This window comes from Dermacentor albipictus, chromosome 1, assembly GCF_038994185.2.
Source record: "Dermacentor albipictus isolate Rhodes 1998 colony chromosome 1, USDA_Dalb.pri_finalv2, whole genome shotgun sequence".
Classification (NCBI taxonomy): Eukaryota; Metazoa; Arthropoda; class Arachnida; order Ixodida; family Ixodidae; genus Dermacentor; species Dermacentor albipictus.
Genome location: NC_091821.1, coordinates 363,118,459 through 363,132,538, shown reverse-complemented (window position 1 = coordinate 363,132,538; position 14,080 = coordinate 363,118,459). Strand labels below are relative to the sequence as shown.

Genomic DNA, 14,080 nt, shown 5'->3' with positions numbered 1-14,080 from the left:
ACATCTGTTCGTCGTGTCTTAGTTGCGGAGGGCCAATAACCCAGTTTTGGCTTAATCAAGTTAAAAGCAGACACCTTTGATGCAGGAGTGTGCTAGTGTGCTCTAGTGTGCTGTGTGCTCTCCCAGAAAGATGTAGTCTTCTCTGACCTGTAGCTCGTGGTCCATGCTCCGGCCAGTACGAGTACCCCTTCTTCTATGTAAATAAGTTTGCCTTTCTAATGTAAACCCCCTGTTCTGTTCCTCATCCTTTCAACTTCGTACTCGTCACGAAAGAAGCAACCCTCACCCCAAAAAAATTGGTCGACAGTGTACCCATGCCTAGCCTCCATATGATGCCCCAGTAGCGTAGGCCAGCCGCTCGTTACGAGATATCCCGGCAACGTAGGCTACAGAGCGACCCTTATTGTGACACCAGACTCTGAGCTCATGACCCCAGGCTCCTACACCCTCCATAATTCTGACAACATTTCAATCCCATTCATGAGAACCGACGCTAAAACTATGTTATATAACATCATTTGCATTGCTAAGGCAAGTTACTGGTCTCAACTACACCACTGTCATCACTGCCTTCATTTACTTGATACCGATCTTCAATTCAGCACACCACACATCAAAAAAATTCATGTAAGCATTCTAGCACATAGATTGGGACTTGGCGTGACTTTAACCAAGTACTGTCGATGACATCCCATGTAGACAGCCCGGGTACAATTCAGTAAGAACTGCATCATGCATTGGACTATCGATTATGTGCTTTGTGCTTGTCTGCTGTACTTGCAAGAAAGAAAATTGATGGCTAAACCTTCGACACCTCTTGACAACTGTCCACTTTCTGGGTCTTCTTTTAGGTCTATGACCAAAATACTCTTTGTGTCAGGCTATGAAGGCCATTGTGGCTTTTTTGAGAGGAAGTAAACTGGATACCGCAAAAACCTGCGTATAATACGAATCCGCATGTAGTACGAGGTGAAATTTTTGGGAAGCGAAATGGAAAAAAAAAGTTTTATCCACGTATAATGCAAGTTAGGAAAACTCAAAGAAAACATTTATTTAAATTGAACTCCGCACTTCAATCACTGCCTTCCTCAGCTGTGCTCTCTTCAAATAGTTCTTTGTCGCACATAGGTATTCATCCCATAGGTACTCATCCTTTATGCCACTGAGCGCGTTCAAGATGCTGCACTTCTTGAATGCGCGACGCACAAGGTCCTCTGGTATGCTGGCCCATGCGTCCACAATCCACTTGCATCGCGCGGCTGGCGAAGCCCGCTTCAGCTGCATGGTCGGCATCACTGCAAGCTCACCTGAGCCCATCCAATCTGAGTAACACCGCTTGACTGCATCCTTGAACGGCTTGTTCACGCAAACATCTAAAGGCTGCCGCTGGGACATCATCCCACCCGGGATCACAACGAGTTCAGTGCCAGATTCATGCAACAGCCGCTTTCTTCCCCGAGTCGGCCAAATGGCAACGAAATGCGTCTAGCACGGGGATGGATGGGAACGACAACAGTGTGCCGGGCAGCCTACACCAGACGGACTTTATCCAGTCGAGCACAAAATTCTCGTTCATCCAGCCTTTCTCATGACATCTCACGACCACATTTTTTGGCAGCTCCACACCTTTAGGCACTGTCTTGCACTTGAAGACGACATAGGTCAGAAGCTTACGTCCGTCTGCTGTGCACGAAAACATAACGGTAACTCGCATTTTCTCGTTGCCAGTGGACCGGACTTAAACTTGTTTAGAGCCCTTTTCGAGCACGGTGAGGGGTGATGGCATGCCCAGATAAACAGGCATTTCGTCAGTATTTCCAACTTGCCCTAGCTGGAAGTTCTTGGACTTGCGCAGCGAAATATTGTGGCACCGGAAAGCCTCAAGCAGCTCTTCAAACAATTCGGGCAGCTTTTGCAATATCGAAGTTCAGCGGCGTAAGGAAAAACCAGCACGGCACATGTAGTGATAAATCCAGTGCTTGCTTGCTTTGAAGGCGGAGCTCAGTAGCCCTTTTTTTCTTGCAAGCTCCTTAGCTTTTGCCTGCATAAGCTCCAAGCTCAGAGCTAAATGTGCGGCTAACTGTTGCTGACGAACTCCGTCAGGGCGAGTTCAATTTCCGGGAATGTACCACTCTTCAGGCCGCGAAAGCTTCTTCGCATTCCACTACACACGAAAAGGACTTCCTTCTGTCAACGCCACCGGCGAATGCTTCCTTCGTTGATGCCGGCTGCACTGTTGCCGATGTACTGTGCGGCTAAAATAACCTTTCTCTTGAAAGCAGCCGAGTAATGTTATTGTGGTCAGGACACCTTGGTCCTTCAATGAAGAATAAAAAAGATGCACTTCGCGAAGCATGGTTTGCACGTGTGCTGCCAAGGTGCACACTCAACAATAAAGAAACGCAGCAATAATAAAGTCACGCAGCAATAACGAAACCAAGCCATAGCCACGCAGCAATAAGGAAACCAAGCCGTAGCCACACAGTAATAATGAAGTCAAGCCATAGCCACACAGCAATAACGAAACGAAAACTTCTAGCCCAAATTTCTGACTGAAATTTTCATTTGGATCCGCATATAGTACGACGCGAAAATTTGGGACGCTAATAATACGAAAAAAACTTCGTATTATAAGCAGGTTTCTTCTTTTATGCGACTTTCTTTATTCATCGTAACTTCAGTGTGTTGGGAGTAAATCTTTGTTTTTCCAAACGAGAGAAACTCGTATTTCTGTATGAAAGAATGAGATACGCAGTACTGTAAGGGACTTTTCTTTTTTTAGGTCATATCAAACAGGTGCCCGTTACAATAGAGGGTGTACTACAATGGAGTAAATACAGTAAAGGTCCACTACAACCTAGGACTTTCTTTCTTCCTGTCATCACCACCATTTAAGTTTTCTTGACATACGTTTGTGGCAAAGTAAACAAAATTCAACTCAACTCAAAAGAGCAGAACCAGCTAAGGACAATGAGGAGCTTATCCTGGTGGAACCAGTGGGGTTACACCCATGCCATTGCAGAGCTGCCAAATTAACTTAGCACATGGGGTCAATGCAGGTTTAAAATTAGGTTGATGAGGATAAATGTATACCTTACAACCCGTGAACGTTAAAATTAATAAAATTCTTGCCGAAACAGGGACGTTTTGTTCCTTCCTGCAAGTAGGGGGAAGAAAAGAAAATGGCACAACTTTTTTCCTTTCCCTTTTTAACGTTTTCCCCCGAGCCTTTTGTGGGATGGATACATGCACACTTTATTAGTGATTATTTACCTTTAAATGAGGCATACAAGCAGCAGCAAACTTGGAACAGCACAAACTCAGAGGGCAACAAACTGCAACTTTTTCAGCGGCTTTGCTGTTGGCAATTTTGCTTGCGTCATGAAGTTGTCTAGATAAACTTGCTCAGTACGTGCCCTCTAAGCGAGTATGCTCTGGTGTTCTTTCACAATCGGAAGACTTCCAAGAGTACGGTTTTGAGACTAAACAAGCGAAACTCCCGTTGCGGTGTTGTTGGCAATACTGAATACCCATCCACATACAGGATCCCCAGACAGGATCCCCAGCTTATCAGTGTGATTCTATAGAACCTCAAGTGTAGGCATTGAAATGTATACAAAGAACTATGCCTATATGACGGTTATAGAATAGAAAAGGTGGCCAAACGGCACCACTTCGCCAATGCGCTGCGCAATATGCGACGGCTCACGAGTTGCCGCCGCTTTGTGTAAGGTGGCAGCAGGGGTAGTCTGGAACCATTTCTCCGCTCCGCCGTACTTGAAACTACGTAGCCAGTGGGCGTCGTGAGCATTCAGACTGTATTTTTACGTCTCAGTGACGTTTGAGAAAGAGCTCTGCATTGTAGTGCCGTACACCAGACAAATTTTCAATCACACTGAATAGTTATTATCGCTTAAACGAACTTTTCGTGTGGATTTACATGTTACTTCAGACACGTTGTTTATTCTTTGTTTATTTATTGTTTTATTTCTTTATTTTGCTGGATACATATTGGTTCTGAGAACTAAGCAGTGACTAGTGCATCATTGTGAAATGAATAACGTTTGAAACGTATATATTTTTTTATATGTTCCCGATCAAGTACCTCTCTTTCTTCTACCTTTATACAATATTAATAAACAATTCTTTATTAGCCTGCACGACTATACAGGAAGGGTACTTACTTATTATATATTATATTATATTACATATATATATATATATATATATATATGTTTGCATTTGCATGCTCTGATCACAAGAAAACGATTATGGCTCATTTGCTGGACTACTACGTATCAATGAGAATGTGCCAGTATGCAAAAGAAAAAAAATTGAAAAGCCTATGACAAGATTTAAAAAACTAAGGGAGCCATCAAAACGATTTGAACTAGTGCTTCGCAACAAAAGGCGTAGATTTCGTGTTCCCGTACTTTCCTGCGCTCAACTGTGCCATCATAGTGCATGTATTTCATTGTACACTGCAACCTTGAAAAATTACTGTTTCTAGCATAGCATAATCGTATTCACAAGTTAAATGCCCATAAAATGTCTTGTTACTTTTGTTTTGCATAGTTTCTTCAACTACATCCACGAGCCCAATGCTACCCAGAATGACGCGAAAACCATTTTTTTTTACATTGTACAAGGCAAGAATTTTCACGGTTCCAGAAAAATACATGCCGTGTCCCTTGCGATCGGCATTCTGTGTCCGCCTTGTCGAGATTACCCGCACAGATTAGAAATTTTTAAGCTCCATAGTGCTTGGCATACTTATTTTTGTGGGCAAGGCAAACGGAGAGCCTCTACAAACTACTAAAATTATAAACAGCATTTTAAAGCCAGAAAAATTGCGATAATAACCGACCTTTTACAGCACAGCGAAAGCTTGCAATGCGCATCTTTGAGCACATAAAACCCCTTTCGCCACCTGGCGACTGCTGAAGAAACTTGAGAGGTGCGGCGACACACTCGTGGCGCTCGTTTGGCCACCTCTCCTATTCTACCACCGTGGCCTATATGGCATCTTGCATTGCCACAAGAGGGCAGCACAAGTACCATCAGAACTTATTTGCATGCATTTTTCTTGCAATGTTGTACTGCGCCTTCTTATACAACTTCTTTGTAAACAGAACTTATTTTTCATAGAACTTGGCACAACATTAATAAAACCACAAAATGAGCCTGAATTTGTAGGCTTTACAGAAAATTCGGCAGTTGGCAGGTATGTAAATGGCTGGAAATGCTTCTCCAGAATTGTTTATGCAATTGCACTAGCGTGCATAAATAAGCCCATATGCAGGAAAAACTGGGCGTTTTTAGAACATTCCCTTCAGTGGCACTATACACTCAAGCCTCAACATAACCAATTTCAATTTGCTAATTCTCAATTTAACAAAGCTTTTCTGTTCATCCTGTATGTTCCTATAGATGACCCCTTGTTGATTTTATTCTGACTTAGCAAAGTAACCATACACTGCAGTCCTCATTTAACAGGTCTTGATGCAAAGCACATGCATTTTAACAGCCTTTGCAATGATACACACAAAAGCAACAGAAGCAGCAAGCGAAAAAGCACCTTAACACCGTGTTGCCGCACTAGGAAACTGGCATGCAGGAAGGGCGCATGATGTTAATGCTCAGGAAACAAGCATAAGCAACGTGTGCCAAAAGATCTACAAGCTGAGAGTGGCAGCAAAATTTAACAGTGTCTGTTTGTTGGACTGCCGTGATTGAGATAACAGTCTTTTGACATTGAGCATGATCACAAGACATGAGGCATGTTCTTGTTCACTTAGATCAGCATAGGCAAAGTTTTCAAACAGGATGAAGCACTTTTGTACGTTCCTTAGCAAGAAAAAACTATTATTAGAAGGTACCAAGAGCAGAACCTTTGTGCACGTGTTAACAATGGCAGCTGTTTCCTCCTTTGGCTTTTTGCAATGGCTTTTTTTCATGGTTCTTTGCTATGAATTGCTGCCATTATTACTTTGTTGCTACGGAAACATAACGTGAAGCCCAGGGCTAAGTGGAGAAACAGCTTTTGCTGTTAATGGCCGCACTGAGGTTCTTCTTCAGTAGCCACTCTAAATTCTGTTTCCAAACTAGCTTTAAGCAATGTGTGTATGTGGTATAGTTAGTGTGCCTTTCTACTTTACTATGGTGTAGTCGCACTGTTTAGATGGACACGTACACTCGCTTTTGCTGAAATATCATTTAGTTATTATTACCTAGCTCATCAGTGCCCCTTTAGAATCGAACCCTACCATAGCGATACTGTTTGCAATATTGAACACAAAAACTCAGCTCTGAGGCAATGGTAATACTAGGTTAGGATAAATATGTTTCCTTAAATTCTTTATCGCAACTGTTAGTGCTTCACGACTTAAAAGCATTGAAATAAAAACATTTGGACAACCTCCACGCAGATGCCTTTTAAGCAACTGTAAAGGTTCAGTGCAGCTGGCTGAACTATTCAAGCTTTACCAGGTGGGTGTTGCATTCCTTTCTAAGCATGCTGCCATAGTGACTCAATCCAGCATGCACTTTCATTTTTATCATCAAATTGTGCTTGTCTGTGGTTGTGTGTGTGCAGTGTTAAAAAAGAATGTCCAATCATAATTATGCCGGCAGTAACTTAGAAATGACATCTCTTTTTATACGTATATAAAGGTGCATACATTTGAACGAACTATTCTCTTCAATGTTTTTTCCACAATAAAAATTCAGTTAACAGTCAATAATGGTCTTGTGTGCTGTCAATACAGTCGCTGACTAATTTTTCGGACGACCAATTTGTTGGACGTGCTCGATTATTCGGACCTCACTGTGGCCACCCATCTCCATATAACCAATGTATAACAGCTATCAGAATTCTGGACGCAGTATGGTGTCTAGCTGACTTTTTTCTAATGCCTCCATACACAAAGCCAGAAATGTGGCAGCCATGAACAAAGTTGGTGCTGGTCAGCTCATCAACCATAGCCGCACTTTCGTTGGCATGGTGGTTTTTCAGCCTTTTGAGTGCTGTGCAGCTGCTACAAATAGATATGCATTGACTAAGCTCTTGACCACAACTTTAGTTCCAATACTCCACAAAGCATTTGAAGGTTAGGCCTAACGGCCTAGGGAATAGACATACATGACCATGAAAATTCACTGCTGGTCAGCAGGGTTGCAGGGTTCTTATGAGTGGCTCATCAACAATCAAGCCGAAGATCACATGCACAATTTAGATTGATAGCTGTACCAGAAGTGGTGTTGAACTCCATAGGCAACCAGCCAACAACTACTGCAAGTGTGTCTACCAAGTTCGTCTCTGTGCTTATTGGATAGAAAGGAGTAAACACGGAAAACAGGCAGAAAACTCGGAAGCGAACTTGCACAAAACAGTCTAAACTACTGGCGTCATGCAATCAACGCCACAGGCGAAATGACTCTTCAGCATCTACCTTCACAAAACTTCAAGTGGATATTATCTCGTTAAGCACAACATTTAGTGAATGTCTGCAAATTATTTTTTCATGCTGGTAGCATTGTAAAAAAGAAATTAATTTTTTGAACTGCTCAATTTTTTCTCATATTTCTGTGGCCCCATCAGCGTCCAAAAATTTGGTCAGCGACTGTATGTGGTGCCTTTTCCTCAGCTTAACAGAAGGATTTTGCAACATAGCTTACAATCAAGCAATAGCAACAAAAAAGAAAAAGCCAAGCAGGTTACAGACTACAAAACTGTGATTTCATGCAAAAGGACAGATTCGACACAATCTATGAAGCCAACACACCAAGCATATGCCAGGGGCAACAATGGTGCAGAAAGCAAACAAATCGTCACAGATGTAGCAAGACATGCGATTCCTCCTTTTATTCTTTTTAAAACCCACTACGTGTTCCCATATTTTGGTGTCCCGTTGACACTGAGGTCAGGGGTCAGTTTTTCGGTTTTAACGTATTTCCTTCAGGGCCTGCACCAAGCTTGCGGCTGCCGCTACCTTCCTTTAGGACCCAAGGTGTGGAGGGTCACTGCAAACAAACAAATGTGTGCCTAAACATTATACTGTTGGCCACCTGCAATGTCATCGTGCCATGCTTTGAGCCCCCTGTATAGCTTGCTCTTCCATTGTAATATGCTTTGGAAAGCTACAGGATGCCAGTGTATTCAATGACTTATGTACAAGATGTGGCCCAGCCCTCTCAGCTAGTCAAGTTACTATGGCCACATCACAAGTGACATTAGTTTCCCATTATTTTCGTAAGGCAATAAGTCTATTCTATAGATATGAATTTTGTAGTGATCAGGACGTACAACAGAAAAATGGGATGACATACTTCCCTATCATAACACATTATGTCATAGCTAAGTTTATGTACTGCAGCCTGCATCATGCTAGCTTAAGAATGTCCTTAAGTACACGAGACAAGTGCACGAGACAAGTGCACACAGTTTCTCAAGCTTACTTTTTCAGCTAAGTGAATGTCTGAGTGGTGCCACCACAGCTGGCAAGAGCAATGTCAATATTTATGGGTGCAATAAATACACAATGCCTAGTTACCGCCCATCACACTGACATTTCCCTATTAAAGTTGCCGACCAATAATTTGGACGCTGATAATTCGGACATGATCGATTACTCAGACAGCTTTGCAGCACCGCCACTCCCGTCATAAACATAACGTATAAGGATGACCAAAATTTCGAATGCCTTACAGCATGTTGTTTGATAATTCGAACTATGTTTGTACAACTGCTAACTAATTCAGCCACCAAGCAACGTTTTTGTTTGTTGTCGCCAGTGCCTCCTCAAAACCGAAAGTAGCAAAGCCAAGTCAATCCTGTATTCCCCAGCCATGCCAAGATTGCAGGCCAAGCCAAGCCAAGCCACTAAGTTCTGGAGGCTGCATATTCAGTTTGTTGTGCGTGTTTGGCCTCCCAACCCTGAACCCCAAATGAGTCACTCGTTTATTTCATGCAAGCTACATTATTGTTGCCAGCGTTCATGCAGCAGCTGAACGCGATGCACACTGCGGTTGTGAACCTAAAACCCTGCAAAAGCATGTGCAGATTTCTGAGTATTTCAGCACACCTAACACTTGACACACCGTTTAGAGGTATAAACAAACATTTAATTTTTCACTGCCTACTTTCTACAACATCTACTTTTAGCGCAAGTGGCAAATTTGGTTACGAAACTACAAAGACATGTTTATTAGTTGTTTTTTTCGTTCTCTTTTTTTTAATGGCAGTCCAGACATAGCGATAATCGTTACAATGACTGGATTTTTTATTCTTTTTGATAGCGTTATAAGTGGACTGCACTGTATTTGGCTGCTGTAAAATGTTTTTGTCGCTTAGAATCAACAAGCAGTTACGAATAGTGCTGATTCCACCCTCAATGTTTGTGCTGACATAGGCACTGGAGAAGCGAGGGAATTGCTGGACAAAGACTGCTGCAAGGAAACCTGCAACAGTTGGCCTCTGTTCAAGTTGTCCAGGGCTGGATATTATGGTGCATTCATGTATTATACTTTCATTCATCTGTAGCGATAGCATTACAATTGCCAAAATACAAGCTGACCAGATCCAAACTTGCACGCACGACAGAAAAGAAGTAACTGATTACAATTACAGTCGATCCTGGATATATCGAACCCGGATATATCGAATTATTGCCTATATCGAACAGTTGAAAAATCCCCTTGGGAATCCCATGCAAAAGTATGGCGCTATTGTTCGCGTATATAGAACTCCCGTGCCCCGGCATATTGATGTATCGAACTCCATGCTGAGCTGCGCCTCAGCAAGTGCGCTTCTCCACACGAAGCTCTCGCGATGTTCCCGCAATCTCACGCGCGCCGCCCCGCACTCTGAGAAAGGGGTGTGTGGGTAAAAGACATGCGATTGGGTGTGAAAGGGAAGCTGCAAATATGGATGGGTCATGCAAACTACGGCCGTTGGTTATCGGAGAGAGCCGGTCGCCACGCTGCTTTAAGAACGCGAAGGCCTCCCGGTTTGATACACGTCCAATAAGAAAGCTTGGATGACACACGATTTTTTTTGAGCGGCTACAGGCGTGGGATGCCGAACTGGAGAAGTCTGGCCACAAAGTTTGTCTTCTTCTTGACAATTGTTCGACCCATTATGCCGTCCGCCCATTAAAGGAGATCACCTCCAAGTTTCCGGTGTCACAGATTTTTTTTCTTCCGAAATAAAGTGCTCTGGTCATCGCGCTGTGTTTTTGTTTTTTTTACGCGCCTTGGAGGCACAGATCGGTAAGTTCCCGTTGGTTATGACATCGGGAAACTACCCTGAGATGGGTGGAGTTGTTAGAGAAGCTTTTGACATGCATATTTTATATTTCGAATTATCGATATATCGAACTATTTCGCGATCCCCTTCGAGTTCGATATATCCAGGATCGACTGTACTTCATTAAAAAATGTAATCGATTACAGCGACCAAATACTGCCCTACAAAAGTAATTGAGTAATAACAAAATGTAATCAATTACTTTTACATAACTTTTCTCACAGCCTTTCATATAACTTTCTAGCGAGTCCGATATTCAGGTAAACGCTAACAGACTGGGCATTTTATCGGATGAGTGGAGGCACAAACGTGAACGTTCAGCATATTTCAGCCACCTGGTAGCACAGAGCTCGATCAGACAAACACAAAGCTAATACTGCAGTGACCAAGTGCATTCTGCTTCACTCCTAGAGTAAATTTTTGGCAGCAACACGATTATGCTGCTGCCGAAAATTTACACCAGCAACAAAGTAAAATACACTGGTTACAGAAATATTAGCTGTGTTTGTCTGGTTGAGCTCTATGCCACCAGGCCGCTCACGTGTATGCCTTCGCCCCTCCTGTAAAACACTCAGTTCGCCTGCGTTCACCGGAGTACCGGACAAATTAAAACTCTCTATTAGCACTGCACAAATACAGCAAATCAAATGAGCTGGCCTCGCACTTTCAGTGTGCCCTCTGTAGCCCTTCACACATTGTTTGTCTTTGCTAACTGCTTTGCAGAATTTTCGTTGGTCATCTTCCCTCGTTTTCTTGTGAAGAGATCATCAGTGACACTGAAAATTCGCTCTATGTGCATGCTACTACTGTGCACGATGCGCACATATGACCCCTACTGGTGGATCCAGACCCACGAAATTAAAGTGTTCGAAGCTACGTTCCTGCTATAGTTCGTCCCACCAACAAAGTAACTGGTTACATGTATAACTGATTACTGAAAAAAGTAACTGAATTACAATGATTGTTACTAAGTAGAAAAAAGCAATCAATCAATTACAAAACACTCAAAAATTGAATTGATTACAAGTAATAAGTTGCATGTAATTCTTTACGTACAAGTCTGACCTGGTTACATACAAGCATGCATGCAAATAACACATTAACAAGCTTTTAATGGCCATGTATGGAATGAAGTCACTCATTTTCCTCGTGAATCAGTTATTTCAGATTCCCAATTAATCAGAATTTTATGGGGCCCCATGAAGTCCGAATTATCAGTTGGCGACTGTACACATTTAGGCAAAATATAGAATTCACCAAAAGCAGAAGGTTGTTCACCTACCTCTAGAAACATCAAAACTTGCCCCTGTCTGCGGCCAGCCATTCTTAATGCATTGCTGTCCCTCAACCCCACTTTTCAGCAATGCATTAATTTCACAGAAAAGAAAAAAAAACATCAAAAGGATCCGCCAGCCCTCAAAGCAAGCTACAAGGCCTTCTAATGCTGACAAGGTCACCATGTGTGGAGTTTGTAAATGACTACGTAGCCACATCCTTCAATTCACCCCAGGCAATGTGCATGCTCAAGCATTCACACTTGGGCAATAGCATTAACCAGCAGGACATAGTCCTCTACCGCTGTGGCAACATGCACTTGTGTCTTGCCACCATAAGAGAGTAAGGCAGAGTCATGGGATATGTGCTGAAAAAGCATGCCCCTGTGCTCACTCAAGCCCCAATCCACTAAACTAAATTAATGTTAGCAGACATCACAGTCAAACCTGTGGAGGTATTCTGTAGAAGTTCACCTAGTGGACATGTCCATTTCGTCTGCTGTTAGCTTCTGATTGGCTGGCCTGGCCTGCGCGTTCACAGCAGCCAGGCACCACAGCCAATGAGCACTTCAGCAGCAGACGAAATGAACATGTCCACTACGTGGACTCCTACAGGATACGTCCCCTGGTAAACAACATCAACCCTCCAGTTGGTCTATACACCTTCCATAGGCCATTCAAGGTCTTTTAACATGCGCAGTGTCCAACTTTGTCGTGCAAGCAGGAGCATAAAAAAGGGGAACCTTGAGAGATCCTCAGTGTATGTTTATGAAATGCTTGTGCTCAAACACCGAGACCACTGCTCACCCCACACATCTGATTAATAAATGAGACAGAAGGAAAGAAAAAAAAACTACAATAAAGAACATGCACTCAAGCCTACTAAGCATGCTTCAGAAGCTAGACTGAACTTCTTTGATTCAGGATTGTGTTACACTTGAGAACAGGGTATTGTGCTCGCTTCAAGGCAAAAAATCTGCCTGATCACAACCCTAGCCACAGGATGAGAAATACTATAGTTACAAGAAAGAGATGATAAAAAATTCTCAGCGAAAGCCTCACAACTTACAAGTGGTCACTTACTTGGGATAGGGTAGGTGATGAGGGGGGATAACCCAGAGGAGAGCCGGGATTCTGGCCCAGAACTTGTGGTGAATGGGGTGGGTAGTAGCCCAGCTGCCGCTGCTGCTGCTGCTGCTGCTGGTGCTGCTGGTGCTGCTGGTGCTGCTGGTGCTGGTGCTGCTGGTGTTGCTGCTGGTGCTGGTGCTGCTGCTGATGCTGTTGTTGCTGCTGCTGTTGTTGCTGCTGCTGATGCTGCTGATGCTGTTGCTGATGCTGTTGCTGCTGCTGTTGCTGCTGATGCTGCTGCTGTTGCTGATGCTGTTGCTGCTGGGCTTGTTGAGAACTACCTCCATAGCCATCCAAGGAAAGTGCGTTCGTGTCCATGGTAAGGCCCTGCCAGGGAAAAGGAAGCAGTACAACTTCTATTTTTTAAGCATCCCACACCAGATTAGACGGTTACAATATTCTTTTGAAATCATGCCTCTAGTAATTTGGTGCAAAAAGGTTGATTACAACTACAGAAAGTGAAGGACAGTGTTTTCACTCTAGAATTACACAACCAAACCACAGTGATAATTACATCCCCGTGAGAGCATAGATTTCACAGTATATTAGCCCATTTGGGCCATTTGTTTCTGTTTCCTTACATCTCACCTCGTTGGTACAATACATTGTACATGTATACGTTTAGCATAAAGTCAAAGTCAAGTGTTCTGAAATGTTTCCAAGTGAATTCTCTGATTCCCTGAAAGAAAGTGATATAAACCTTGTTTATCCATAAACACTATAAGCAGTACCACATTATAATCAAAACATCTTTCAAAGGCTGCACATGAGCAAAACATGTACAACAAGCAGCCACATGTATCGGAGAATTGAAGCATGCAACTGGGATGTCTGTGCCCGTTTAAATTTACGAACGTTGAAACGTTAATGTCTGAGGACCCATGGTCTTTACATGAAGCAGACTAAGTATAAGAAAATGAGCCACCGACTAATTTTTCAAACCTGCTCAATTATTCTACACACAAGCTGTAGCCACGTTCATTTGGTGCAAAGTGTGTGCCACTGATAAGTGGCCAAGCCAAGGATTCTTCGTCACCTCGGCAACCACAATGCAACAGCATCATGCTGTCACCGCTTCTTTTCTTTCTTTCATTTTCTTTCCTTGTTTGTACACTCCGCGTCTCATCCTCCTCCTCCACATCGCCCTTGTTGCTCTCCCCTCCCATTGGCTAGCACACCTTGTTAAAAAGCTTGCTTGCCAAAGCGTTTGTCTGCGGGACTTTCCCGTGAAGGCTGCATGATAACCGCTATTTTGTCTGCTGGGGCTGCACTATAAGTAGTATGCATATACATGGAGTTCCGTGGAAAAATAAATGGAAAACAGAAAAGGCCACGTCATAGCCAGTTCTGCACTATAAAGGGTTACAATATC

At 43.1% G+C, this 14,080-nt stretch overlaps 1 protein-coding gene across 9 annotated transcripts in view; it reads right to left on the bottom strand.

Moving 5' to 3' along the window:
- Positions 1-14,080, bottom strand: part of LOC135911319 (CREB-regulated transcription coactivator 1-like) — a 149,118-nt gene that overhangs the window by 40,413 nt on the left and 94,625 nt on the right. For all 9 annotated transcript variants that reach the window (XM_065443545.1, XM_065443541.1, XM_065443543.1 and 6 more), the window contains one exon: positions 12,664-13,035. In XM_065443545.1, coding sequence (XP_065299617.1) covers positions 12,664-13,035 — 372 coding nt within the window. The remainder of the gene's footprint in view (positions 1-12,663; positions 13,036-14,080) is intronic.